Source organism: Tarenaya hassleriana, unplaced genomic scaffold (assembly GCF_000463585.1).
Source record: "Tarenaya hassleriana unplaced genomic scaffold, ASM46358v1 Cleome31, whole genome shotgun sequence".
Classification (NCBI taxonomy): Eukaryota; Viridiplantae; Streptophyta; class Magnoliopsida; order Brassicales; family Cleomaceae; genus Tarenaya; species Tarenaya hassleriana.
The window spans coordinates 1,170,341-1,197,630 of NW_010966274.1; the positions used below are offsets into that span (position 1 = coordinate 1,170,341).

At 37.7% G+C, this 27,290-nt stretch overlaps 6 protein-coding genes across 12 annotated transcripts; 3 read left to right on the top strand and 3 right to left on the bottom strand.

Moving 5' to 3' along the window:
• Positions 1–817: 817 nt before the first annotated feature.
• Positions 818–2,096, bottom strand: LOC104820597 (peroxisome biogenesis protein 7). The gene is given in 1 exon segment (XM_010551104.2): positions 818–2,096. A coding segment is annotated over 1 exon segment (954 nt). The 5' UTR covers positions 1,999–2,096; the 3' UTR covers positions 818–1,044.
• A 727-nt stretch (positions 2,097–2,823) lies between these two features.
• LOC104820598 (uncharacterized protein At2g34160) lies at positions 2,824–5,582 on the top strand. 2 transcript variants are annotated; one of them, XM_010551106.2, is made up of 5 exons: positions 2,824–3,035; positions 4,150–4,198; positions 4,572–4,634; positions 4,733–4,797; positions 4,964–5,161. In XM_010551106.2, exons 1-5 carry the CDS (start codon positions 2,916–2,918, stop codon positions 5,021–5,023), a joined length of 357 nt encoding a protein of 118 aa, XP_010549408.1. In that variant the 5' UTR covers positions 2,824–2,915; the 3' UTR covers positions 5,024–5,161. The 2 variants fall into 2 exon arrangements, with proteins under 2 accessions (XP_010549408.1, XP_010549407.1); XM_010551105.2 differs by lacking the exon at positions 4,964–5,161 and adding an exon at positions 5,237–5,582 and having other exon boundaries at positions 2,830–3,035.
• Positions 5,583–8,623: 3,041 nt separating this feature from the next.
• LOC104820601 lies at positions 8,624–12,821 on the top strand. 3 transcript variants are annotated; one of them, XR_772950.2, is made up of 6 exons: positions 8,624–8,849; positions 9,520–10,694; positions 10,786–11,562; positions 11,669–11,752; positions 12,195–12,318; positions 12,736–12,821. XR_772950.2 is itself a non-coding variant. In XM_010551108.2 (4 exons), the coding sequence occupies exons 2-4, from the start codon at positions 9,657–9,659 to the stop codon at positions 11,705–11,707; spliced, it is 1,854 nt and encodes a 617-aa protein (XP_010549410.1). In that variant the 5' UTR covers positions 8,624–8,849; positions 9,520–9,656; the 3' UTR covers positions 11,708–11,950. The 3 variants fall into 3 exon arrangements, 1 of the variants encoding a protein (XP_010549410.1); XR_772951.2 differs by having other exon boundaries at positions 12,214–12,318; XM_010551108.2 differs by lacking the exons at positions 12,195–12,318; positions 12,736–12,821 and having other exon boundaries at positions 11,669–11,950.
• LOC104820600 (CBL-interacting serine/threonine-protein kinase 18) lies at positions 12,399–14,600 on the bottom strand. Its single transcript, XM_010551107.2, has one exon. The coding sequence runs from the start codon at positions 14,273–14,275 to the stop codon at positions 12,740–12,742; it is 1,536 nt and encodes a 511-aa protein (XP_010549409.1). The 5' UTR covers positions 14,276–14,600; the 3' UTR covers positions 12,399–12,739.
• Positions 14,601–19,982: 5,382 nt separating this feature from the next.
• LOC104820602 (SAP30-binding protein) lies at positions 19,983–22,724 on the top strand. Of its 2 annotated transcripts, none has more exons than XM_010551110.1 (6): positions 19,983–20,576; positions 21,179–21,380; positions 21,640–21,771; positions 21,856–21,950; positions 22,068–22,177; positions 22,486–22,724. In XM_010551110.1, exons 1-6 carry the CDS (start codon positions 20,148–20,150, stop codon positions 22,550–22,552), a joined length of 1,035 nt encoding a protein of 344 aa, XP_010549412.1. In that variant the 5' UTR covers positions 19,983–20,147; the 3' UTR covers positions 22,553–22,724. The 2 variants fall into 2 exon arrangements, with proteins under 2 accessions (XP_010549412.1, XP_010549411.1); XM_010551109.1 differs by lacking the exon at positions 22,486–22,724 and adding an exon at positions 22,283–22,479.
• Positions 22,725–23,308: 584 nt separating this feature from the next.
• LOC104820604 (uncharacterized protein At1g04910) lies at positions 23,309–27,290 on the bottom strand. 3 transcript variants are annotated; one of them, XM_010551111.2, is made up of 10 exons: positions 26,170–26,772; positions 25,977–26,063; positions 25,781–25,880; positions 25,629–25,705; positions 25,426–25,514; positions 25,222–25,339; positions 24,988–25,131; positions 24,546–24,883; positions 24,225–24,465; positions 23,309–23,783 (listed from the first exon to the last, which is right to left on the bottom strand). In XM_010551111.2, exons 1-10 carry the CDS (start codon positions 26,527–26,529, stop codon positions 23,475–23,477), a joined length of 1,863 nt encoding a protein of 620 aa, XP_010549413.1. In that variant the 5' UTR covers positions 26,530–26,772; the 3' UTR covers positions 23,309–23,474. The 3 variants fall into 3 exon arrangements, with proteins under 3 accessions (XP_010549413.1, XP_010549415.1, XP_010549414.1); XM_010551113.2 differs by lacking the exon at positions 26,170–26,772 and adding an exon at positions 27,130–27,290 and having other exon boundaries at positions 23,313–23,783; positions 25,977–26,050; XM_010551112.2 differs by lacking the exon at positions 26,170–26,772 and adding an exon at positions 27,130–27,290 and having other exon boundaries at positions 23,313–23,783.

Here is a 27,290-nt window from a genome sequence, read left to right on the forward strand (position 1 = left end):
CCAAATACCCAAAAAAATTGGGTGTCCGGTCTCGGTCCCGGTCTCGGTCTCGTCTTCACTGGTTTCTTGGGCATTATCTCAGTCCCAACATTGCGAGATCCGGATACTCGCGGTTGCAATCGGGTACCCGACGAAATTTACGGTATTTAAATAATTTTACACGAAAATAGATATAGGGTATTTATTATAAATACGTTAAAATAGTAAAAGATAAAACGTAACTTCGCTTCTAACCAGATATCCACGGGTAAAACCTGTAACCCATCATGTTTTGGAAAAACTTGAATCCAAACCCGTGATCCGTGTTCTTTGCCTCATCGCACCCATCTTCGGTTTCGTTGGCGGTTGGATACCGTGCGACCGAATACCCGAAAACCCGCGGGTCTTCTCAAGTATCCTCGCTCAGCCCTAATTCCTACTTGTATCTATGGCAGAACATTACCAGGGCTTTCCTTGGGGCACTAGCTGAATTCTGAACTTAAGCAAACTAACTTCTCAATTCCTATGTTCCTTGAACTGAACTTGTCACCGCAGAATATCTTCTAAACAAAGAAAACCAACCAGGTCCGTCCTGTTAACGAAGCCCTACATAATCCGGTACTGAATCATTTCCCGGCAAATCGTTTCACTAAAACCCGAAAGTTCAAACCGGTAATTTCTATCCTGCAGAAACGATCTCTTTGATGTAAGATCTGCCCATGTCAAGATATGGTGTCTCTCAATGCAGGAAAGATAACCAAATCCACAAGTATGGTGATTCACTATGATCCACTACACAACCTCGTATGATGAAACAGTTCAAGCCCAGACACTGCAATAATCTATAATCTCAACACCATTTGCAAATGAACCACACTGTAATGAAGTTGAATTGAAATCAATTCACAGTTGGAAGGAAAGCTTGTTCCTTGTTCAATCAACTATCACATTCCAACAATTTCGACCCACAAGTTACATTTCCTTCACCTAAAGATTTCAACTTTATTTCGAAACTTTCGTATGATTAAGAGATCGAATTCAAAGTTTGTGGATCGAAACTTACTTTCAACTTGCTCTGGGATCCATCCCTTGCTGCCAAATGTACACAAGCTCGTCCCATCCAGTGCTCGCCATTAGACCTTCAACAAGAACGCTCATGTCGATTCCCACCGCGAACTCGGTGTGATGGTCATGGCGACCGACCAGAGCATCCTCCACCATGAAATCCCACAAACACACAGTCATATCATACGAACATGAAGCCATCAGATTCCTTCTATGCGGCGAAAACTTCACCTTCCTCACTGCATAACCATGGCCGTTCAACACCGCCACCGGAACCCTGTAATTCCGTACGTCCCATACCTTGATCGTCTTGTCCACTGAAGATGTCGCCAGGATACAATCATCGTACTTGTTCCAATCACACGACAGGATCTCGAAATCGTGCGCAGGGATGATCATCGTCGATCCGGGTTCCCGAACATCCCAAATCCTAAGCGTACAGTCTCCGGAAGCAGAGGCAAAGACATCGCCATGTTTAGGGTTCCAAATCGCTTGGTACACGCAGTACGCGTGCTCCTTGAAAGTCCGAATGCTCGCGGGACGATCCATGGTCCAGAGCTTGACTGTGTCGTCCCACGAAGCTGTGAGGAACGAATCCCGGCGCGTGGGGTTGTAATCGGCGGAGTGAACCTCACGCGCGTGCTCGTGGAAGGAGCGAATAGGGTTCGACGGAGGAGGAAGTGCGGTGTCGTAAATCTTGACGGAGCCATCGCCCACGGCGGCGACGAGGAGGGAGTCGTGAGATTCCGACCAAGAAACGTCGTATACGGCGTCGGCGGTGTCGAAGGCAGTGGACTCGACGACGGCGCCGCCGGTGGGAGGGAGGTCGAGGACGTGGATTCGGCCATTGCCGAGGATGCCGAAGTTCTGAGCGGTGGCCACGGCGAGGCGAGACTCGTAGAAGGGGCTGAACCTGACCGTTTAGCCATTAAAGGGCGTCTTGAAGATCGGCATGACTTCCGATCTTCAATCTCTGGTCGACAAAGACCGGATTTCTCGAGGGGTTGCAATCTCTGGACAATTCCGATTTTGTTCCTCCCCCTTTTTCTTGTTATTTAATATTTGTTTTTTTTTCTTGGATAATTACATTGACATTCAACATAAATAATCCTATTTTCAATTAAATTAATTATATTATCCTGAATTTAAATTGAAAATAACAAAATAATCCTAAATAATTTTTTTTGAATAAAATTAGATAATTAGCAGTCTTTTTTTTTGTTTCTCTATTACAGATGGTTTTTGCATTGTGATATTATTAAAACGTAAAGCTGCTTATATCCTACTATTTTATTTAATTAAAAATGAGAAAGAAAAACAATCAAAACAATATATTATTGGATTTATATTTATAATAATCAGTTTTAGATCTACAAAATTTTCTGGTTATTCTCTTAATGATTATTATAATTATAGTAAAATATAGCGTTATTTTAAAGCTAGAATGCTTCGAATAAATTTTAAATAATCCAATTGGATTACTGATTTATATAAATTTTAATGAAATCTTTTTAAAGAACAAATTATCGCCTCTATCTATGCTAATATAGTATATTTTCGAAAACTATCAGAAAAATCATATGAAAATAGAATTAAAAAAAAATATTCTATATACCATAAATTTTAAAATAAATAAAACTCTAATAATTTTTGTAATTAAGAAAATATTATAAATTTTGTAAATAAAAAATAATCCGACCCGATTGACGTATCGGGTTGATCCGGTCGCAGTCACGTGTTTTGGGCCCAAAGCCTCTCTCTCGTCCAATGCCCTAATCCTAATCTGTTGATTTTATCCCTTTGACCAGAGAGAGGTAGAGAGATTCAGAGAGAAGCAAAATTAGGGTTAGGGTTTTCGAGTTTCAGCTTCCATGGAAGAGATCACGGAGGGAGTGAACAACATGAACTTGGCAGTTGATACCCAGAAGAAGAACCGGATTCAGGTTTCGAACACCAAGAAGCCATTGTTCTTCTACGTCAATCTCGCAAAGGTAACAATCTTCTTTCGGTCACTGGGGGAAAAGCCTCCAAGCGGCAAGTTTCTGGATTTCCATCTATCGCTTGTCGAGAATATGATTGTTTTCCGACAAAACTTGGCTAATATTATCCCCTTCAAGGCTCAATCTGTCGGAGATTTTGTGGTTTTCCATGTGGTTCAATCTATACTGGCTTAGTTTGTCAATAGGTGCAAGACAAAGGTCGTAATATCCCTTCTTGTGTTTTCCTTTAGGTGGCTCGAAGCGATTATTTAGATATTATTGTTTGAATTACTCCCGAATTTAGGTTAAGATTATAACGGTTCACTGTATCAGTTTCCGAAACTGATGTATGTTTCCGGTGTTTCACATGGCTCGCCAATCTACCCCTCCTTGGTCTCTTCCTCACATACCCTCTCTTCTCCTTCACTCCCCACTCTCCATCTCCGGTGGCCATAATCGCCGGTAACGGCTGATAATAAGGGCATTGCACCTCCACGAGGTCTTGATTATACCGAAATTAGATACCCTTTTGAGGAAAATAGAGATGGGCCAACGAAGAAGGAGATGGGTCTTTGAGGATGAAGATCGGGGAATTGGAGGATAGTCCAATGAGAGGTAACTCGGGATGGGATCTGGGTTGCGATGAGGAATTGAGAGCGAAGTGATGGTTTTGTTGTTGGGTTCGTGAGGATATGAGTTAGGGCTTGGAATCTCTGTTCCCATGTCATGTTTTTTATTGTTTATGTGCTGTGTTCTTTTGTTCTGTTTGGATAAGGTTCGAGAGAATAGATTGATGGAGTCTTTCCAGTTTGATTTGTCTGTGAGTTAAACCTGGTTACGAGCAGTCCAAACCGGTTATGGGACTGGTTTTGTCAATTTGTCTTATCCATTCTTTGAATTGAAATTGTTTTGGTATTTCCAGAAACTCGGTGTCTTTCTATGTAAACATTTCTTTAGAGTCATCTTCTTGAAAGAGTAAACATGTATAAAGAACTATAATGAGTGGAAAGAACAAACCAAGCATGGAGGAGGATTCTGTTCTATGTCTTGCGATATGTAATATTGTGTATTTATTCCTCAGATTGATTATCTTATCTTTTTTTCGTTTCTTCTTTGGTTTTCTCAGAGGTACATGCAGCAGTACGATGAGGTTGAATTGTCCGCTCTTGGGATGGGTATGTTTAATCTTTTCTCTAATATATATTTTTGTGTTCGCGTTTATGCGTATGAATGAGATGTAAAACTGCTCTGTTTTTTTTTTCATTTTCTTGAGTTCTTTCTCCCGGATGGTTGTAGTGTCACTACCTCTGTTTTATTATAACTTGCAAGTATTGGAGTGTAGTGTATATTTTTAGTTGCTATAAATGGCAAGTACTAGTGACTTAGTTAAGTTAAACTTGAAGAGAGAATAAATCACTTACTATTTTCGGTGGGATGATCCTTTAAGTGGATATACAAATACAGTGCTCCATATCTGTGTTGTCTTTACTTGGTAAACTCCCATCTTTCCGATATTAATGTTACTTTTCATTGTCAATCCATGTGCAGCCATTGCTACTGTTGTTACTGTTGCCGAAATCTTGAAGAACAATGGCTTTGCTGTTGAGAAGAGTAAGATCTTCTAGTCTTTGTGTGGACATCATATAAAAAAAAGTGGTCAGAAAATGCTGATTAATCCTTAAATTTCTGATAATTGTATCTTCTTGCAGAGATCATGACCTCAACTGTGGATATAAAGGATGACTCGAGGGGACGTCCCGTCCAGAAAGCCAAGGTACACTCAGATCTTATAATGTCTCGTTACTTAGTCATACTCTCTGCTTATTCCTTGGCAATTGATCTGAACAGAGATTTTAGCTAAAACCCATTTCATCATTAGCCATTTTTCTCTGTATTTGCTCATCAGAAGCTAAAAATATTCGGTATTCACCATCTTGTAGATGGAGATCAGATCCTCTGCTTATTCCTTGGCAATTGAACTGAACAGAGATTTTAGCTAAAACCCATTTCATCATTCTCAATTTTTTTTTCTGTAATTGCTCATCAGAAGCTGAAAATATCCGGTATTCATCATCTTGTAGATGGAGGAGATCCTCTGCTTATTCCTTGGCAATTGACCTGAACAGAGACTTTAGCAAAACCCATTTCATCATTAGTCATTTTTCTCTGTAAATGCTCATCAGAAGCTGAAAATATTCGGTATTGTCTTGTAGATGGAGATCACACTCGGGAAATCTGAAAAGTTTGAAGAACTTATGGCTGCCGCGGCTGAGGAGAAAGAGGCTGCAGAAGCTCAGGAGCAGAGCTAAAACCCGAAGGAAATGTCACAACTATTTCGGGTTTTTTTCCCCTCTGGTTCCTCCTTTATATTTTGAAAGACTGTTTATTTGTTTGATTTCATTAATTTTTGGTTTACTGAGAGATGTTTACTTTTATCCTTAGATAATTGTACCTGTGAAAAATATTTATGTTAAGGATCATAGCGGCAGAAAGAAATCATCTTGTCATCTTTATAACTATCTGTTAAACTCTTTGACTTGAAGGCAATGTTTGATCCTAGCTTTGATATTGCATTTTATAACCGGCAACTTTATAACCATCAGCACATTGATATCACATTTTAAAATGATGTTTACTTTAGAAAAACGTGATTCAAAACTTTATATGTTGTACTACGGATGTAAAATGAGTTGGTTTGGATCGGATCCGATCGAGCCAATTCATTTTTAATCCAATTTGTTAAGTTCGTTTTTATTGGTCTAATTCGTTCTTAACTGGTGAGCCATATAAAAATAAAAAATATTACGTATAATTAAAAAATATTAAAATAATAAAATAAGTAGGAAAACAAATGAAGAAATTGTGTTAGAAAATAATCATTTTTTTTATAAAAATGAATATTAACCAGGTTGAAATATGATATAGAAATTTAAAAATTATATTTGTTTAAAAAAATAGAAAGAACGGAATAAAAATAGGAATTTTGATATGATGACCCTCAGATTGAAAAATTATCTTTGTTATTATGAATGTATTGATTAGGAGAAAAAAAAAAGTTTTAATAATAAAATTATTACGAGACAAGAAGTTCACGAGGAGCAATCTATGCTTGTAAAAGGTAGAGATGAGATGTAGTAGGGGGCATGTGGTCGAGTAACGTTAGACAAGCCGCTCATTAAGGATTTTGATTATTTATTTATTTATTTATTTATACAACCTTTCATCTGAAAAAATATTGACAACCATTTAAAAAACAAAAAGAGACATGAAATATTAAATAAAATAAAATAATCTAATCATGCAAATTTTTTTGTTTGTTGTTTTGCGTAACGTGCAATTCACTTGTTAGGTGTGAACGTTTTTTTTTTTTTTTGGGTTATGACAAAACTCTCAAGACTTTTGAACATATGTCATGAAATAATGTTTCGAATTTTTACAAATCCTAGTTTGAAATCATAATATATATATATATATATATATAATATGCAAGACTTTCTTAAGAAATCTGAAAATAATATAATGGTTAATAATCATAATAAATGGTTGAATATCATACACTAAAATTTAGGGATGGGCGTTTCGGTTCGGTTCTTCGGAACCGGCCCGAACCGAACCGTTAAAACGGTATTTTTTCCGACCCGAAACCGCTGTTATTTCCCGAACGGTACCATTTTTAGGGAACCGAATTTTTCCGGAACCGAACCGAACCGAATTTTAAAAATCCCGAAAAACCGAATATTTTTAAAGGAAATCTATCATTTTTTTAATAAAATCCGGAACCGAACCGAACCGATACCGAAACCGAACCGAACCGAATACAATAAAAAACCCGATTGGTACCTATTTTTGTAAAACCGAAAGAACCGAACCGATTAATTCCGTCCCGAACCCGAACCGCTTCCCGAAACGCCCACCCCTACTAAAATTCTTATTTTCCTTGCTTCACATATTTAATGGAAATGCTAGACAGTTATATCTCCTTATTAACTCAATCTTTATTGGCTCTTGAAGTTTGAATTAAGAGTAAACATTTAAGAGGTTTTTGGTTCACGTTTTTTTAATTTAAAATACTATATAATAATAATAATAATAATTTTCTTATTTTTTAATTTAAAAGACTATATAATAATAATAATAATAATAGTTTAGCTTTAGATCCGTTTGAATTTTGTACGAATTGAGTTTTGAATTTCATTTTTATTTTAAAAATTATTCATTTTTAAACAGGTTTTGTGATTTATTTTAATATATCAATCTGACTGGATTAATTTAGATTTAGTTTTAAAATTCAGTATATTTTTAAATAGGATTTAATTCGTATAAATATCCAATCATATGTTATTTTGGGTTAGGTTTATATATATTTTCAGATGACATGTCCACGGAATTTGAATAAAGTTGACAGACGGTGCTCTTAAATAGTAGTAAATGGGATCACATTTTTCTATTAATAGCAGCAGAGGGGAGAAAAGGTTGATAGTAAATATAATTAAATATATATAGGTAGGTATTATATTTATTAATTTGGTCTTAACTAACAATAATATGACCACTGAAATTAAATAATCAGCAAAAAAAAATAACTAAAATGATTGAAAATGATGCTGTGGGCCCGATAGTTTGGCATAATCATTCTCCAATCCAATCTAGTCAATTAATTTTAATTTAATTTAATCGGATTTTAGACTCCATCCTTTTTACAATGATACGTTTTAGCTTTTTCGAATTTTTTTAAAAATTATAAAAATAATATATACCATTATTTAATAGTTAAAATATAATTAATATTCATTAAATTTATTAAATTCGGTTAAAGTAAAATTGAGAACTATTTTAAAAAATTATCTAAAACATCTATTTAGTAACAAAAATATTATCTATAACATCAGGTATTATAAAAATGGAGGGAGTAATATATAACATAAATTTATGAAAAAAATATTTGATAAAATAAAAATAATTTTTATAGAAATATTTTATTAGTAAAAATTTAAAACAAAAATTGGAATTGAAATACAATTTAAAATAGAGTTATATCACTTTCTCAAAGGCGATTGATTGCTAAACTAACATAATCAAATGGAAACTAAATGGTAACAAAAAAATTTTTGAAGGGAAAATGAAAAAAATAAAATTCAATTACAAATTTTTTTGTCATGATTGTTTAATTATGTGATTGCCTATTCTAATTTCTAATCATCCATGATGCTCAACTCACAATGATTTAAATCCATATGGATCCTTGAAATTAACAATTTGAACTATCCCATAATTGAGTATTAATTATTATTATTATTATTATTATTATTATTATTATTATTATTATTATTAGAAAATTTAAAGATACCAATTTCAAAAATTTTGGATGGGAATGGGAAACAAGTGAATAAAATTTATGAAACATTCAGTTTTATTTATTTATGCAATTCATTCAAAATTAATGGTTTCAAATTCGAATCTAAAGAATAGAAAAAAATTAAGTTATCTAAAAATGGGATTATATATATATATATTTATATTTATATACGTGAATTAAATGAAGAGCTAACTGTCCCACAGGAAATGAACGTATCGTCTCGTGACCTCCCTTTTCCATCTCCTTCGTCTCCGTCACCTCTACGGCACAAAACCCACACTAAAGCGAAAAGCTCATAAATCTCTCTCTCTCTCTCTCTCTCTCTCTCTCTCTCTCGCTCGCTCTCTCTCTACCCATTCCCTTTTCTTTGTGCTTACTCCTACAGAGAAATAGTTATCTGCGTCTTCTCAGAGCCGCTCCTCTTTTCAGTTCTTACTCTCTCGGTGGAGACGACGATTCACGCAGCGCTGGTTAGATTTCTCCTCCATTTTCGCTTTCTTCGAGTTTCATCGCTTTATCGATCTCTCCGATCGTCGGAGGAGATGGAAAAACAGAAGGATCTGTTAGTTTCGTTGGATGTTTCTCAGAGATTGTTATCTCTCGATTTTTTTCCGCTTTTGAATCTCGATACGTGGAATGGAATCCTTGGTTTGATGAGATTTCAGTTGATTATTCGGTAGAGTGTCCGGATTTTGCGAAATCGGTGGTTAGCTCGAGTACATACATGCTTGCTAATTCTCAATGTTTAATATTTGATTAGAAGAAAATCACATCTAATTTTGTGTTTGCTGCTTCTTTAATCATCCCACTGGCTTTGAAGTTTGAATCACATGTTTCAACTTTCAATTTTTGAGTTCGTGACGTGATTAGAGATTATTATTAGAGCGATTAATTAGTTAAATCCCACAAGTTTAGAGACGCTCTAATATTTTAATTAAAAGTTTATTGTAAAGTTCACGCAGAGGCTTTTTCTTTTTGTTATTTTCCTCTCCCTTTGTTTGTGTGTGTGAATATAGTATGGGAGAATCTAGGTGGTCATTGAGTGTATTTTGTATGTATATATGTATGTACATGTGTATATAATTATTGCATACTTCGAATCTAGATTGCTCAGAATTATATTTTATCTTTGATTCTCAGATCTGTCCTGGAAAATCGGAACATCACGAAGATTTAAACAAATGATGATATGAAACAGCATTGAATTTCATCGGTCTGTGAGCTTAGTACCTACTCTGTGGTTCTTCGTGCATAATTTACCACAGTTCTGAGCTCCTATGGCGGAAAGGAAGCTGAATTTTAATGCACCTCTTCTCTCGACACGGAGGTCTCAGACGACTGCGGTTTCTGTCCGAAGAACCAAGAAGTTGTCTGATGAAGACTTCAAGAGAAGTGAAGGCTCCTCCAAGGTTGCAGTTTGTTACCCAGACATGGCCTTAGATCCCATTACTGATCCTGCCTCTGTTCCTTTCACATGGGAACAAGAGCCTGGAAGACTAAAAGGTGATAGTCTCCGGCCTGAAACCCATGATTCTATGCAGGATTTTGTTCCACCTCGCAATCCACCAGGGAAGGTAATGGATCTTCTGAAGTCTCCATGGGGGAAAGATTCTGATGGAGAGAACGCGGTTAGAACCGCCCTTGATGATAACGTGACAAGATTACAAATCTTGAAGGGTAAACAGGTTCAAGAATCAGATGATGATGATGACGATGATGCCTTTTCTGATGCCCTTGATACACTTTCTCCGAAAGAATCGTGTTCTGCAGGTGTGAACCATAGTATAAGTGGCGTGAGTGGATATGGCATTGAGATGAAGAAGCCACCAATCCTAGCTGAGGACCCTCAAACTCGGGATTTCATGTTGAATCGTTTCTTACCCGCTGCGAAAGCCATGACAGTGGAGCAACCTCAATACGCTTCGAAACGACAACTGTCTCCTGTTATGTCTGAACCAACGAGACAGATCAGAGACATCGTACCGGCCAGACAGATTAGAGAAATAGTATCAGCCGAGAAGTGCCGGACTCCTAATAGGTACGAGTCTATTATCCCACCATACTATCACGAGCAAGTGGAAGATGCTGAAGAAAGCGAGGATGAGGAAGATGAAGTTTCCGAGTTTGCTAATTCTGCGTATATGTCAAAGAGAGGCTGCGGGTTCTTACCGCAGCTGTGCTTTAGGAATTCCCTCGGCATGCTGAAAACAGTGCCTGGTCTTAAGCCGAAACCTGACTCCCTGGTAACGTCAAGTCATAGACAGGTCAAGGCAAGCAAGGTCTCTCAACTCAAATCACAATTCCAAACTGTAAAGGTCTGTAATCGAATTCTCTTCCTCTTTTAAACTCTTTATCAGTCTATCCATTTGGTAAGAGCTTACCGGTTGTAGATCTTGTACATTTCAGATTGCTCTAGATTCAGTCTACAAACAAAAGTCTAGTGATAGAGCTCAATCTCCGATGCACCCAAGTGTTGCGAAAAAGTTCAATCGTGAATCTGAACAACTTGGACAAAACCTGGCTACGGCTAGTAGATCGTCGTCTCCTTACAGGCACGCTGGCTGTATGTCACCGTACCGCAGCACTGCTAACAGTTCTCCTCTTCACCCAATGGGTTTCCCTGGGACTCGCAAAGAGGCCGAGAATTTGAGAGCTAACAGGTTGAACAAGCATATCAAAAGCATTAGCAGGTCACAGGAATTAATATATCCGAAAAGCGCAAGACACGGCTGTTCTACAATTTCTGTCCCGGAGAAGACTATGTATATTGACACTGGAAATTCTCCCATTGCTAGCAATCGGCAGAACTTGGACATCAAGATGTTGCCCGAACCCGAACTCGTGGAGACAGTTTCAGAGGAAGTGGACAAGACGAGCGGGAAAAAATCAGACACGAATCTTGAACTTGATGCTATTAGCAGTGGAGAAATTGTGAAGGTGGATGGGTTGGGAAAGATCGAAAGAGGTGGCGAACCATCTCCTCTAGCTCCACCCTTGCCCAAAAAGCCTTCTGAATCATGGCTTATGCGTAATCTGCCTTCAGTAAGCTCACAAATCTCGTCACGTAGATCTCCATTCCGTCCCCAGAGAATGAATCCCGAAGAAAAATCCAGCAGTGTTTCCAAGTGGGAAACTATTGTCAAGACTTCCTATGTGCACAGTGATCATATACGGTATTCTGAAGTAAGCATCAGCGAGAAGATAACCCTTGTATTCGATTTTCCTGCAATATACCACTCGGTTGTGTTGAATATACTAAACTATCTTCTTTTTTTTTTATGTTTCACAGGAACTGGTTGCTCATACTCGTCGTAAATCCAAAACTTAGTAATCTGAACCTTCCTGAGATGCTGACTTTCTGGGGTTTTCTCAGGTTATATTTCGTCGTATATTTCACGTCACGTATTCTTCATCGATATAGAGATAGCGGTTTTGTGCTTTGCCATTGCTTTGTGACCTCAGATAACGAGTACCTGTAATCTCTGAATGATTCAGGTATATGTGCAGTTTCTATTTCCGCATTTGTGGATTACAGAAATAAGAACACAGAGAAAGCGAGTTTTCCAATTCATGTCCTAGTTATCCATCAAATGTTTCTTTCTTTGTGACTGACTTAACCAAAGGCAGTAATGAATTAAGAACTGCAAAACTAACGGTGTAAACTCAGGTGTTGTGATCGATTCAAGACAGATCAGCAGCACCTGAAATTTTGGATGCAGACCAAATCCGATATCTGTCTGAATCCGATGCTTTTTCGAAGTTCAGACATGCTATTTCCTTTTGGGAAAGTTGTCTGATAATGATTGTATATGTAGACGATATAATCATTTGCAGGCACGATTCGAAGGAGATAGGGAATGACAATATCGGAAGTTAGCATCCAAATTTGCCGCCGAGAACCACGGAGGAATATCAACTACTGGACTACGCAATCTGCAGGTACCTTTCCATTGTCTCAATAAGCAAACACAGAATCATATCTAGATAAACAGTGATGTTAAAAGAGGAAGGCCCGAGAAAGAATTCGATTAAGCTCGTCATTTTTACATGTATGTACATATATAACTAGCAATCGCCGGAAAACTGGCTGTAGAATCGCCAGCAAAAACTGATGATTACCATAGATCTCTCTCACTCTATTCTTCATTCTGTTGATCTTCCCTATCACTCTTTTTTCAATAACATTTGCATACACATACTGTAATCTTAGAACACTCGAGTTATGAATACATAGAATGAAGCATACGAAAAAATAAGCGAAGAAGAAAACGAACTAATAAAGAATATCATATCATAATGGTTCAGTACCGTTTTTGTATGTTCTTGTCTCTCAACCTTCCTCTTTGTTTTTTTCAGGTTTCTATTCCGAATCCGACGGCAAATACATCTTCTCTTCATCTTCACCTTTTGCTTCTTCATTCATCAGACTCTCCAGTCGTGGTCTCAGTTCTTTGTTGCAGAAGTCCTCGTACTCTTGTCTGTCCCCTCCTTTCTTCTTCACCTCCACAACCACCAAATCCGGCGTCAGCTCGAAAATCTCGGCAGCGATCGTCAATGGCCCTTTCACGCCTTCTCTAGAGCCTTCTAGACTCACCCTATAGTCCTTCTTCCTCACGGTAAAGCTCACAACTCTCGCTATCTCTTCGAGTTTCGTTACGATTTTTGAGACAGGTGCACCCGAGATGAACCTCGCCCCTTCCCCTCCTTCCTCGAACAAGCCCGAAAGATCGAATCCCGATGAGAACGATATTATATCGAACGCGTTTAGACTCACGGGTCTCGGCATTGACCCGACCCTTTTCGTCTCAAACTCCGCGTCGGCCTCTGAGGCAGTCGAGGATCTTCCGGAGGACGAATCAACCAACGAATCTTCATCATCTCCATCTTCTCTACAAAGCTTATCATCTTCAATATAGAATTTAACATGTTTAAACCCTTTCTTGAACCATCTGTTCTTTGTGATTTCAGGAAGGGTGATTCGTGTTTCGGGATTCGTGTCCAGGAGCCTCATCAAGAGCCTTACGAGCTCCGAGGAGAACCATCTCGGACACCGAAACTCGCCTTTGTAGATCTTCTTATACATGGACATGACGTTCTTGTCGTAAAACGGCAAGTGACCAGCCATCAACACGAACAAGATCACTCCACATGACCAGATATCGGCTTTCGCCGCATCATAACCTCTCCGTGTCAGAACCTCAGGTGCGAGATAAGCCGGCGTCCCGCAAAACGTGTGGCAAAGCCCGTCTTGCCGGAGCTGCTCGGCCACGGCACTCAGGCCAAAGTCCGAGACTTTGAGGTTCCCTTTCTCGTCGAGGAGCAGATTCTCCGGCTTGAGATCGCGGTGGTAAACTCCTCGGCTGTGACAAAACGATACAGCAGAGATCAATTGCTGAAAATATCGCCTCGCGGTTTGCTCAGGTAATCGCCCTTTCGCTACCTTGCTGAACAACTCACCGCCTCGAACGTATTCCATCACGAAGTAAATCTTCGTTTTCGTAGCCATGACCTCGAAGAGATGGACGATGTTCGGGTGGCGAACGCGACGGAGGATCGAGATCTCTCGCTTGATGTGAGCGACCAAACCGCTTTTCATGATCTTCTCCTTGTCGATTACTTTAATGGCGACGTCTTCTCCTGTCGCGATTTTTCTTGCGAGGTAAACCTTGGCGAAGGTTCCATGGCCGAGAAGCTTTCCGATCTCGTACTTGTTCATCAGCACATTGCTGTTCGGACTTCGCGGACTCCGAGGACTTTGCGGGCTGTCTTTCTCGTCGGCTTTTCCGATCCGGCCGAGGAGACCCGCCATGTATTGAAATGGGTTCGGCGGCCTCAATGGCGGCTCCGGTACAGCGGCGGCGATGATCACCGGCGGCGGAGCTAGAGCTTGCGCCATCAATGGCGGCGGCGGAGACGGAGACTTTTCGGGTAACGTAATGTTCTTCCACTAACCCCTTTTTTACTTTTTGTTTGGTCTCGTTGTGTGGGTGTGAGTAAATTGGTTTGTTTCGCCGGAAAACGCTGCGTTTTAAGGGACAGGAAGACGACAAAAATAACCAAAATAGAGACAAAACAGACTTTAGTTTGTTTTGTTTGGGTTGTTGTGATGTTTGGCAAAAGCGCTTCTTTGCTTTCTATATAGGAGAGAGGATGGGACAACTGGTCATTAGATTCTATAATAATATTCCACATATTAAAAAAAAAAATGTGGTATTATTACATGGTCTCCATCTTATCCTAAATCCACATTCATCGCCACGTCGGTTAAAATGTCACGCTGTTTTTTTATAAAAAAATTTAAATATATGATTTTTTTATTTTAATGCTTCAACTAAACTTGCCCGCTCTCTGTAGTGTAGGGCTGGACGTTTCGGTTCGGTTCTTCGGAACCGGACCGAACCGAACCGTTAAAACGGTATTTTTCCCGACCCGAAACCGTTGTTATTTCCCGAACGGTACCATTTTTAGAGAACCGAATTTTCCTGGAACCGAACCGAACCGAACCGAACTTTAAAAATCCCGAAAAACCGAATATTTTTAAAGGAAATCTAACATTTTTTTTAATAAAACCCGGAACCGAACCGAACCGATACCGAAACCGAACCGAACCGAACCGAATACAATAAAAAATCCGATTGATACCTATTTTTGTAAAACCGAAAGAACCGAACCGATCTATTCCGTCCCGAACCCGAACCGTTTCCCGAAACGCCCACCCCTACTGTAGTGGACACATGGCGCTGGCCTTCTTCCTAATATTATTAGGAAAGTAAATTATTTATTATGATGAAGTAATTTCCAGATTCTACAGAGATATTAAATTTGAGAAGTATAGGTGATGAAATATGGTCATATCACAATTTGTAGTTTTTCTGCGTGTATGTTTATAAAAATTTTTTGTTAAGAACGAATTTAAATTCCGAATTTTATAATTGTCAGTTCATAATCTAAAAAGTATAAAACACTATGGCAAAGTCTGCCTCCGATTTTTTTTTTTTTTGTTACGATGGAAACCCCTATCCTACAATCCTTCGAGTTGGACACCGAACACCGTAACTTCTCTCAACCCCGGACGAGAACGACATCAGGATAGCATTGCGAACCTGAGAAAACTCACCGCCCTACACAGTAGCCGGCAAACTACGCAGAACAGGTAAACCAGCATCATAAAACTGACCGGCTCAAAGAGAGTTTTCATACCTGGTTTTCGAACTGATAACCTCTTGGTAGAGGGGAGTTGTCACTAACCATTAGACTGAGGCACTCCCCCTGCCTCGAATTTTTACTAAGAAAAAAGAAAATTATCTTACAAGTCCTCTTCTCTAGCTTTCAAATCCCACATTTTATAAAAGCTATCCATGGCACTAATATTCAACTTATTTGGACACACATGCATATGTATTAGGGGTGAGCGTTTCGGGTTTCAGTTCGGTATTCAAGCGGTTCGGTTCGAAAACGGTATTTTCGGTTTTATAAAAAGTGTACCAAACTAGAACCGAATGTTAAACGGTTCGGTTTGCTTCGGTTTTAGTACCGGTTCGGTTCGAAACGGTACCATTATATGAATACTAAATAAGTAATATTCTACACATATATTAGTGGAATATTCGAATTTTGGTTCGGTATTCATACGGTTCGGTTCGGGAACGGTTCATTCGGTTCCATAAAAAGTGTACCAAATTAGAACCAAACGTTATTCGGTTCGGTTCGGTCCGGTTTGGTTTCGGGACGGATCGGATCGGTACTAAATTCCCGAACCGAAGTGCCCACCCCTAATATGTATATATATTCTATATTCACATTCGAGAAGTACGTGCGCATTTCGATATATATATATATATAATCACATAAATGTATGATACCTCTCTATAATTTCTAGTGTGAAAAAGAGAACGTATGCAATGCTTATGAGTTTCATTTTAATGTGATGAAACAAATGCAATGTCGATATCTATGTTTGGCTAAATATTTAGCTGTAATTAGTCGTTTACCACATATATTTTTTTTTTATTTTAGTCTAACGATTGAATTTTAATCTAGAAATCGAAAAATTCAAATTTCAAACTTATAAAGACTATAAAAAAATTAAAGATTAAACCATCTAACTATTTTTTTTCTGATTCTCATATTGAAACTTATTGATATATATATATATATATATTGACAATTTTTATTTATATATTTTGGTCATATCTCGGTTCGATGATTGATACGTGACCCAAGTTATCGATGCTAGCTGGACTCTGATTAGACACTCAAATTTCATGATTTCAATCCGTTTGAAATCAAATTAAATAAAATCTATATTTTAATTTCTCCCTAAAGTCAGCGAGCAGAAAAAAAAATTAGAATAGTCAGTAAATTAATATTATATTTTGAAACGAATGGGGAAGATTTTGTGGAAGCCACGTGGGAGATGAGTCAGTGCTTACGTGTGTTTGTGGAGGTCACGTTGTTGACTCTCCTTATATTTTATCGAGTTATAATTCCCTACAAGCAGACGTATTTAGTGATCACACTTCCCATCATATTTACCGTCCGATCTCATAGCCTCGAATTAATTTCATCGAACGGCTATAATTAATTTTACATTGGGAGAGAATAAAACTGAAAATGGGCAATATTTGTTGTTTGATGGAGTAATATTTAATTATATCCAAATTTAAACTAATTTAAAATTGGATATATATTTTATTAAATTAAATTAATCGATTTTTAATCATGAAAACAATAAAAAAAATTAAAATCGAAAATTTTGAATAAAATCCCAACATAAACCCGAAATATTCAACGTTTTTGCTAATTGTGACGTCTATAATGTATTATACTTTGATATTTTTTTTACATTAAATTAAACGGATTCTAACCAAACATATCAATAACAAAAAAATCATATAGAAACTGAAATCTCTTAAAAAAAATGAAAATAAATTTTAAATAGAATATGAATGGCAGTCTCACCTAGATTATATATAATTTTTAAAATCGAAATCCAAAATCAAATCAAACTGTGAATAACTATTCATCTATAATGTAGTATGTTTAGGATATATCCATTAGACCTAGAAAAATTTTTAATTGGGTGAAAAATTAATTTTACAAGAAAGCAAACATAGTTTTACAATGGGGCATTTAAAATTTTTATTCAAAATCATTTAAATTTTATAGAGAAATTATTTTTTTTAGTTAAATAAACTAGGTCCACCCATGGATATATCTCTCTCTTTTTTTATATTCTACAATTTGTTTTTTAATCTCTCTTTTCCATATGGGCAAGTTTATCTAATAACTTAGTAATTGCCATTTAATCTTATCCACACAAAAGAAAGAAGAAACATGAAGACTGTTCAAAAACATATCTAAAAAGTGATGTTACACCTTTTAATCATCATTATATTTTTTTAATTTTAAAAAGAACACATAAGATCTAGTTGTAACCATATCAGAAATACAATCCGAATTCGATTTAATTATAAAAAAAAAAATGAACATGGCAAATGGGGATTTAAATATTGAATAATTTGATTGGCTTTTCATAGATGCCAAGGAGCTTATAAATTTTGGGATATAAGTGGCTTAATGAGCACCTATATGGCGGTCGGTTCATGTCATTTTAATAAACTATAACCTTATCCTTTTCATTTTATTATTTTTTATAGGACCACAAAAACTCAAAAAGAAAGAGAAATTGAACCCTTTTCATTATGGCCGCACTTCATGCCATTTTAATAAAAACTTTATCCTATCCATTTTATTTTTGACAGGACAAAAAAATAAAGAAAGGAGATATTGGACCCTTTTCATTATGGCCTCACATTGTCAAATATAGTTATCCTTTTTTTCTAAAAGCAAAAATATGAATTTTTCTGTGGATATATAGTGTAATCATAATAAAAAATAAGAACAGTTTTTTTTTTGCTATAAAAATAATTATTTTTTGTATTGTGTGGAGAAAATTGTCTAATATATTAGATAATTGTGTTGGTTTGGATATATAAAAGTACATTGAATTGAATAGAAACAGCATATTATATATAAATGAAGCCTTATTTTAAAACTATTGAATATAATTTTTTAGACCAAACTAATAAAATTTAAAATAGTAAGAAAAGTAGACACACAAAATCTTTTTTTTTTTAAATAAAATTGAAATTCTATAGAATTTGAAAATCATATTAGATCATAAAACTCAAAATAAATAAATCTTTATGTGACAGAGAGATTATCTGAATAAGTTGTGAATACCACGTCTTCGTTAATTTGTTTGGATAATATTCGATTCAGATAAATACTTTGCTAATTTTTCTTTATTTTTTATTGCATATACAGACGTACATATACGTTGATATACGAAAATAAATATATACTATTTATTATTTTAACCACATAATACAGATAATAACGTGAATATGAATAAGTATTTCCTTTAGGAAAAAAAACAAAAATAATAAAATATGAATATGTCTCCGAAATCTGTGCGGTGCCGATTAGGTGACCGTTTCGAGAAACGGTTTGGATTCGAGACGGAATAAATCGGTTCGGTTCTTTCGGTTTTACAAAAATAAGTACCAATCGGGTTTTTTATTGTATTCAGTTCGGTTCGGTCCATGTTTTATTAAAAAAATAATAGATTTCCTTTAAAAATATTCAGTTTTTCAGGATTTTTAAAGTTCGGTTTGGTTCGGTTTGATTCCGAAAAAATTCGGTTCTCTAAATATGGTACGTTCAAGAAATAACAGTGGTTTCGGATCGGGAAAAATACCGTTTTAATAGTTCGGTTCGGTCCGGTTCTGACGTCCAGCCCTAATTAGAAGACGTATACATTTACACAATGTACGAACCAAAAAGAAAAAAGAAAATAATTTTCTTGGAGAATCATTTATAATTCATAATTATGAGAAATAATTTGCATGTGAGACCATATATAGAAATAAATACATACACTAAAAGGCCATCTTAAATCTAAATCCATATTTAAAACCATAGAATCGTTTCTCGGCCATTAGGATATAAAGTTGAATAGAATAGAATTGAATTGAAGGGAATAATATCTAAATTTCTTATAACTAAATCTAAAATTTAAAATCGATTAGATAGATTTTTTTTTTAAAATTGAATTAATCCGAAATGAATACGAAAACCATTATATGTGGGTGATGATAACTGAATTGGAAGTTTATATATTTTTAAAAAAATAAAAAGCGATATAAAAATAATCAAATAAAAAATATATTCTTACAGGATGTAGAAATTAACTTTAAAGAGCTGTGTTAAATCATTATGGAAGATTATAATTGCTAATCGTTTATAAATTACATACGAAATTTCAGATTATCATATATATACATATATATATATATATATATATATATACACACACACTTACCAAATATTGTCGATATAATTGGGAATTTATATAATTCATTCAGTATTGCATGGACTTTAGGCTTTTGTTAGCCCAAGATAAGATAAGGCCTCACTATTTAAAGCCCAATAAATAAAAATATATCGAAACTACGTCGTTTCGCTAAAACGGCATACGAGTTCTTAAAACTACGTCGTTTCGGAGAATATTACAAAACACTACCGGCGATCAAATCCAGCTGGTGCTCGTTTCGTCTCGTCAGCGTTGCGATTCGATTCGATTAGAAACAAATTTTTTGAAGAACCCTAATTTCACCTTTTTTTTTGGTTCTGTTTTCCCCCAAATTGATTGCTTCGCTTGGGAATCAATTCACGTTCCTGATACCCTAATCTCAAGCAAATCCATGGCTCCGAAGAAGAAGCACTCCGAGGGCATTGCTTTGTTGTCCGTTTACAGCGATGAAGACGATGAAGAGATGGAAGATGCCGAGGAAGAAGAGGAGGAAGAAGAAGTGCAGAAGCAGCGTGAAGAAAGCGAACGAAGAGATGAGGACCAGCTAGGTGAAGCAACTGACTTGGAAGAGGACAGAGGAGGAGAGGAGGATTCGAGGACGTCTGGAGTCGGCGATGGTGGAGCTTCGAGCGTCCACGCGACTCCTAGATCGATCGATGACAACGAATTATCGAGGCCCGATTCTTCGAGTAGAATGATTGTTGATTCGGAGATTGCAGATGGTGAAAGAGTTGGTGATGCATCTGGGGAAAGTACCGACACGTTATTGGATAAGTTTCTGCCGCCACCACCTAGGGAGAAGTGTTCGGAGGAGCTCCAAGTAAGTCGCTTTTGGACTTCAACGATTTAATACATCGGTGTTCTTTTTTGGGATCATTTGCAAATTTTAGGAACTAGATTGAGCCTTGAAACCAATCCGAGAAGGGTTTTACACGGAATTATCGCTTGAAATGCACAGTTCTTCGAACAGGTACATAGGCTTGAATGAGTTGATGGCAAGATTTCGCTGGTGTGATCCTCAGCTTGATGAGTTTGAGATTCATTTAGAACATCAGTGAATCCCCAAGTCTTAGAACAGATGAAGCATAGGTTGTAAGCTTTCATGAGAAACATGATAACCTCTTTCTCTTAGATCTCTTGCCTGATGGTGCCAGTTGATATTCACTTTTGTCTCAATAACACGGACATGTGGAAGTTCTTGGACTGTTTATTTGGATACTGGATAGATGGTTTTGATAAGCTTGGGTTTTTTTTTGTTCACGTGAGTTTCTTTTTTCTTGGGCTCTGTTCTTGCATTCCCTCTTCCAAAATTTATTCATAAAAGGACTTTTTTTTTAAGTTTTTGGTTTTTCGATCTAGTAAGTATACTTGTCTTTGGATTTTGCTTCATATGTTGTCTATATTCTTGTGATGTTGTTGCAGAGGAAAATAGATAAGTTTCTTAGCTTGAAGAAGTTTGGAAAGAGTTTCAATACGGAAGTGCGGAATAGGAAGGATTATAGAAACCCGGACTTTTTGTTGCATGCGGTGCGGTACCAAGATATCGATCAGATTGGATCTTGCTTCAGTAAAGATGTTTTTGATCCCCATGGATATGACCCGAGTGACTTTTACGATGAAATAGGTTCGTTTCTACCCTGGATCACTTTCTTCTTCTTCTTCTTCTCCTTCTTATTATTGTGAGAGGAACAATAGCAAACTGAGTTTATTTTTGTATTTTCAGTCTCAGATCTTTTATTTTGTGGCATGTACTCATGAAAAAAAGGGCATATGAAGAATTAGTGATTGAGTTTACCTTAGGAAATTCATGATAGCTCTTTATTTTCCATACTTGTTGCCGTCTTCCTTCATGAGATAATCTTCTTTAACGTGTGCATTTACAGAAGCCGATATGAAGCGTGAGAGGGAAAGGAAGGAGCAAGAAAGCAAGAAGAACCAAAAACTCGACTTTGTTACTTCTGGTGCTCAACTTGGGACAGTTTTTGCGGGTCAGAAGCCTATCATTCCCATCCCAGGTGCGTGGAAATGGCAAATAAAAAACGAGCTTGAAAATGGTTCTTTATACTTCTCCTCCCGTTTTATTTTTGTGAATTTTACAGGACTTCCAGCATTACCTACAAGTGGATTGTCCTCTGTATCAACTGATACGGGATCACGAGATGGCAGAGCTAACAAGAAATCGAAATGGGATAAGGTTGTAATTTCGACAACACGTTTTCTGAATGTTTAGAATGAGATGATGATGATGATGATGAACATTCTGCATAACTTACCGTTCTTCTCGTTCCTTTTTACGTTTTGTGCAAATCAGGTGGATGGCGACGGGAAGAATCATCCCCTTCCGGGTAGTGCTCAAGAATTACGGTCTAATCCAGCTCTCCTATCAGCCGCCAGTGCTGGTTCCGGATACACAGCCTTCATGTAAGTCCTATTCTTCTTCTTGCTAAACTCTCAAAAATAATTTCCCATAGGGAGTTTCCATTAGAGTTGGATCTTCTCTAAAGCAATGATCTCGGGTTTATTTAGTTATCCAGTTGATTCGTTGTCGGAACTGATAGCAAGGAAAAGCCATCGGTTTTTTCAACGACGTCTTTGTCATCCGATCCAATAGCCTTCCGTTAGATAGGAACAGATATGATAAATACCGATGAACTCTAGGATAGAGTATGAGCCACTGTATGTATGTGTGTATATATATACACACATGAGTGGTTATATTGAACATGCAGGCAACAGAGGAAGAGAGAGGCGGAGGAAAGAAGATCGGTAGAGAGGAAATTGGAGAGAAGATCTTGAGAGGGTTTCTTCTGCCTGCTTTGGGCGTCTGTGTTGTAACACAATGCGTTAAGTCTTAGTCTATTGTTTTTTTTCCCATTATATAAACGAAAATATGAATCCAGAGTCGAATCTTAATCTGATATCTGAATAACTCTAATCGGATTTTTGTTTTATAAAAATTTCGTATGTATATCCGTGAATACCCGAAAATTTTATCAAAATATAAAAAGAGATGGTTTTTCATCTTTTTTCCTGAGGTTGGACGTTCCGGTATCCGATTCGATTTTGGTTTCCGTTCGGTCTTAGATTTTTTTTTCGAAGGATTGTACCGAAGTGTTCACCTTCTTTGTCGCTAGGGGTGGCCAATTCGGGTTTCGGTTTGGGTTCGGTTCGGTTATTTCGGTTATAGAAAAACTATAACCATTCGGTTTTTATATAAATTTCGGTTCGGCTCGGTTCGGTTATTTTTCGGTTCGGTTTTGGTAAAAAGTTCAATTTTCCAAGGAAAATATCGGTTATTCTCTCGGTTTTTTCGGTTATTTTTTATTCGATTCGGTTCGGTTTTCGGTTTCGGTTTTTCGGGTTTAAGGAAATCATAACCGTTCGGTTTTGATGTCGGATTCGGTTCGGGTACGGTTATGTCTTATTTGGTTCGGTTCGACTCGGTTATTCGGTTAATACCCGAAATGGCCACCCTTGTTTGTCGCCATGGCAATGAGAGTTTTCGTCGAACGTTCCCAGGATTTAAGGCAGTGAAAGATTATCTGATTTTTTTCTTTTACTATACAAGTTTTTTGTATTGTTTTTTCGGATTCGGATACCTATAAATACCCGAACATTTTCTCGAACAGTCGTAGCATCTGGAATCAGATTCAAATAACAAAACTTATTACCCGGGTAGGTGAAACAAAAAAAAAAAAAACATACATGTATATATGTCCTAACCGGATTTACACATGCATTCCGGACATCTTGGCTGGCGGTAAATGCTGCGGTTGTACGGCCGCAGACGAACCCGTTGCCCTTCTTCTATCATCTTCCTCACCCTCTCCTCGAAAACGTTCCATTCAATGCTCCCGCTTTCCGACAAGATCGCCGCCAGCCTCTTCTTGTTGGGCCTCAACGACGGCGCACGTCCGTTCCCGTAGTACGTTCTGAATCCCGACACCAACGACGATAACTGGCTCCCGGAATCGGTCATTGCAAACACGTCTGACGCCGCACACGCGATGAAATCCAACGCCGCTAGCTGAAAAAAGAACATGAAAAAGATGTCACGACAACGTCTTTTAGTTAAATCGTATACGCGAGATTTTTAGGATACTCGAACCCGAACCTGACAGGTTTTGAACATATTTTGATTAAAAACTCACAAATCTATACATTACGTACAAATAATTTATAAAATCATTGAAAAATTATTTATATTCAAAATAATTAGATTATAAAACGATAGAACAAAGAGAAAACAATTATATACGGATAGATATCTTTTATAATTTTATAATAATTCAAAAATAAAATGGTTATTTTTCTACTGTCGGATAACCATAGATAATTATTCGACCCGAAAATATCGACCGAACCCGAATTTCGGATTTTAGACATAAAAATCCGAAAATATCTTTGTAATTTTCTAAATCCTTTGAGACGGTAAAATGTGTTCGAGGTTTCCAAGGATTGTCTCTACCTGAGAAGAGAAATTCTTGAACGGAGCAAGCTCGTCTGGCGTGAGAAGCTTTTCCTTGGTCACGATATTCGGGTAAAGCGTCGTGAGGGGAAGCATACGAGGCCTCCCTCCGTATATTTCCGACCCCGCCAGATATATGTACGTCCCGTGCCCGAATCCGAGCCCGAAGAGGATCAGAGTCGCTTCTTCGGGTGTTAATGGACACTTTCCCTGTTTCCTCAACTCTTCAGGAGTGACAGACCTGGAAAAGAGATCATACATGAAACCGTTTCAACAAGTAATCTCCCGGGGGGGAGACCCGCAAAGAGAGAAGCTTCATACCCGGATTTTTTCAGGCGTTCGATTAGGAGCGGGAAATGGTTTTCCCGGTAAGATCGAAGCTCGTTCCGTTCCTTCTCTCCGCCGCCAAAATCGCAAAGAGAGTAGGCGATCATATCCTCTTCGAACCTCAAATGCAAGGCGAGATACTTCAATGGTCCTCCGGTGGATGAATCCCGTCCTTCCGTACGATCTCCCGGCATGAATTCCCCGAGCAGTTCTTTATCCAACCTGCTTTTCGATGCGTCGTATCTTCGTATCCGTTTAACCAACAACGAGCCGACTCGTTGAATTTCGGGCAAAAATCTCAGTGCATGGAAGTTGCATTTGCACCTCAGTCTCTGGAACAATAGGTTAGGAAACAATCTGTAACAGCTGTTTCTGTCTGTTCATATTTAGGTTTCAAAGTCCGGTATTCGAAAATTTTCCGAGGTTTTTCAAGTACCTGAACGTCGGAAGGCATTGGATCAAAGCCAAGACGATTCCCGTACCCGAAAAGATGAACCATTCCGTACTTCCGCAAGAGAGGAAGTACATGTTCGATGTAATCGATTGGCTTTGCCTCTTTTACGAGGTCAGAATCAGTAACCTAACAAAAAGGACAAACGACATAAACGGAAAAACAATGCCGAACTCCGAGAATAAAAGACGGGTTCATACCCGAAAAAGGATTACTCACCATGCTGAGATTTCGATTATCTATAGATTTCAAATGCTGGGGAAGATCTTTCACTATAGAAACATCATCCTTCAGGTAGTCGATGAAATAATCTTCCTGATAGATATCGCCGAACTGGCTGGGATTTAACACGACCGAGACATCAAACCCGAGAATTCGGAAGCAAAACCCGGAAAAGAATTTAGGGTTCTAAATAGTTTTCACCTCGGATCCTTCCACACATTGCTGTAAAGAAATCTTGGAAGAACCAGAGTGGCATTAAGCAAAGAAGCCACTGCAACAGCATTACAGATCTGCAAGAACAAAAAAAAACATCATCTTCACTTTCACTTTGGAAGAAACCTGTTTCTGTCTTGTCTGGTAAAACAATGGAGTTGGATTCAGTTACTGAATTTTTCGATACTCACAGCCACTCGCTGTTGGTTAAGACCGCCATTTGCACTGACGACTAAGTAACCGTTCCCTTCTCCGGACCTGACATTATCTGTAACCAAAAAAATTGGATTAACTTATCTCGAGAACGGTTAATTGGATTCAGGAGAATGGAATATCCACTAACCGAAGGCTGTTCTTGCTTTCTTGTCAGCACAAGGCTTCCACAGAGATGACTTGGGGAATCTTTCCTTCCAGAATTTCGATGTCTCGGGCTTGAACTCTCTCTGCCAAAACCAAGAACCCAGTAACGGTTTTCACAAGATGGAAGATTTAGCATGAAAACCGACGTTCTGATCTCGTAGATGCACACAAGGACTAACCTCGGAAAGGGCATTTGAAGCGAGATTCATAAGTCGGATATACATTTGCAACGGAGGAGCTTCTTCTCTTGCTTCTGAAATTCCATTCTTCATTAGCATTCATGCAAAGGATTAGCATATGAAAGGGATAATTATCAAAGAATGTTTCCTCAGTGACACAATCAGATAGATTCATCAAAGATCCAATTCAAACCTCATTCCAAGCAGTGTTATTCAACAGTGAGCTGTCACTAACGCTGTCTGAATAAAAGAACGATACCATAACCGAATCCAGAAAGAAAACGAAACCCGACACAGCGATCATAACCACGAGCGACTTGAAATTCCGACGGAGCCATGAATGCTTCTTCCAGGAGTAAACCCCTTTGCAGAAATCTTGTTTAGATCCTTCCATTGATGAGAACTTGGAGCTCCATTTACAGTCGTTTCCAGATATTCTCCTCCCAATAGAAGGATCATTACCATGGCCGCCGTCGAAATTTCTCGTCCCGAACGACGAGTTCTTATCCGTAACACTCGGCCGTGGACTCTTCGGTGATCCTTGTTTCCCCATAACGTATTCACAACACTTTGACACAACGGATTCACCAGAAAAGATTTGCCCTTTTGTATCAGCCTTTGCATCCCCAAGCAAACTTCAAGATGAATTGCTCTCTCTCTCTCTCTCTCTCTCTCTCTCTCTCTCTCTCTCTCTCTCGATCTCTCGACAAATACCCACGACAAGATTCGATCAAAGGAGCTAAATTTAGAATCAATGGCACCAGAATCATCGATAAGATATGAGAAGAAACCCATAAAACTAAGGGGAGATTCGACAGAACACATTGATTTCAAGTGAAGCTAACCAAAAGTTGGTGGGAATGGCGAAATTTTTTTCGTGCGAAGCTAATTTCCGAAAAACACCCCTTTGAGATCTTCGCCTTCCCAGATTTTCTGAAGCTTTTCTCTGGACAAAAGTGATTCGCTTGGAACAGAATTCATCGGATGTTGGATCTGGGCTCTGGGCTAGTGTCCGAACGATGAAAAGGGTAGGTTTTTCTGGCTTGGATCTTTGTTCGCCGTCAATCGGCGTTTAAGGGTCGGAAGAGTAAAACGCAAGGCAAACAAAAAAAAAATCAAAAATTTCGGAATTAGAACAAAAAAAAAATCTAACCTTGATGAACAAGATTGGTTCTTTCAACAGCTACATTTCACCAAACGCGCACCAAAGCCAGAAAGCTTCAGTTCTTCTGCATTGCATCTGTCCCTCCCTCGAATTCCAGTACCAAATCGAAGGAATTCGCCGTGAATCTTAATTATTACCCCTGTATTACT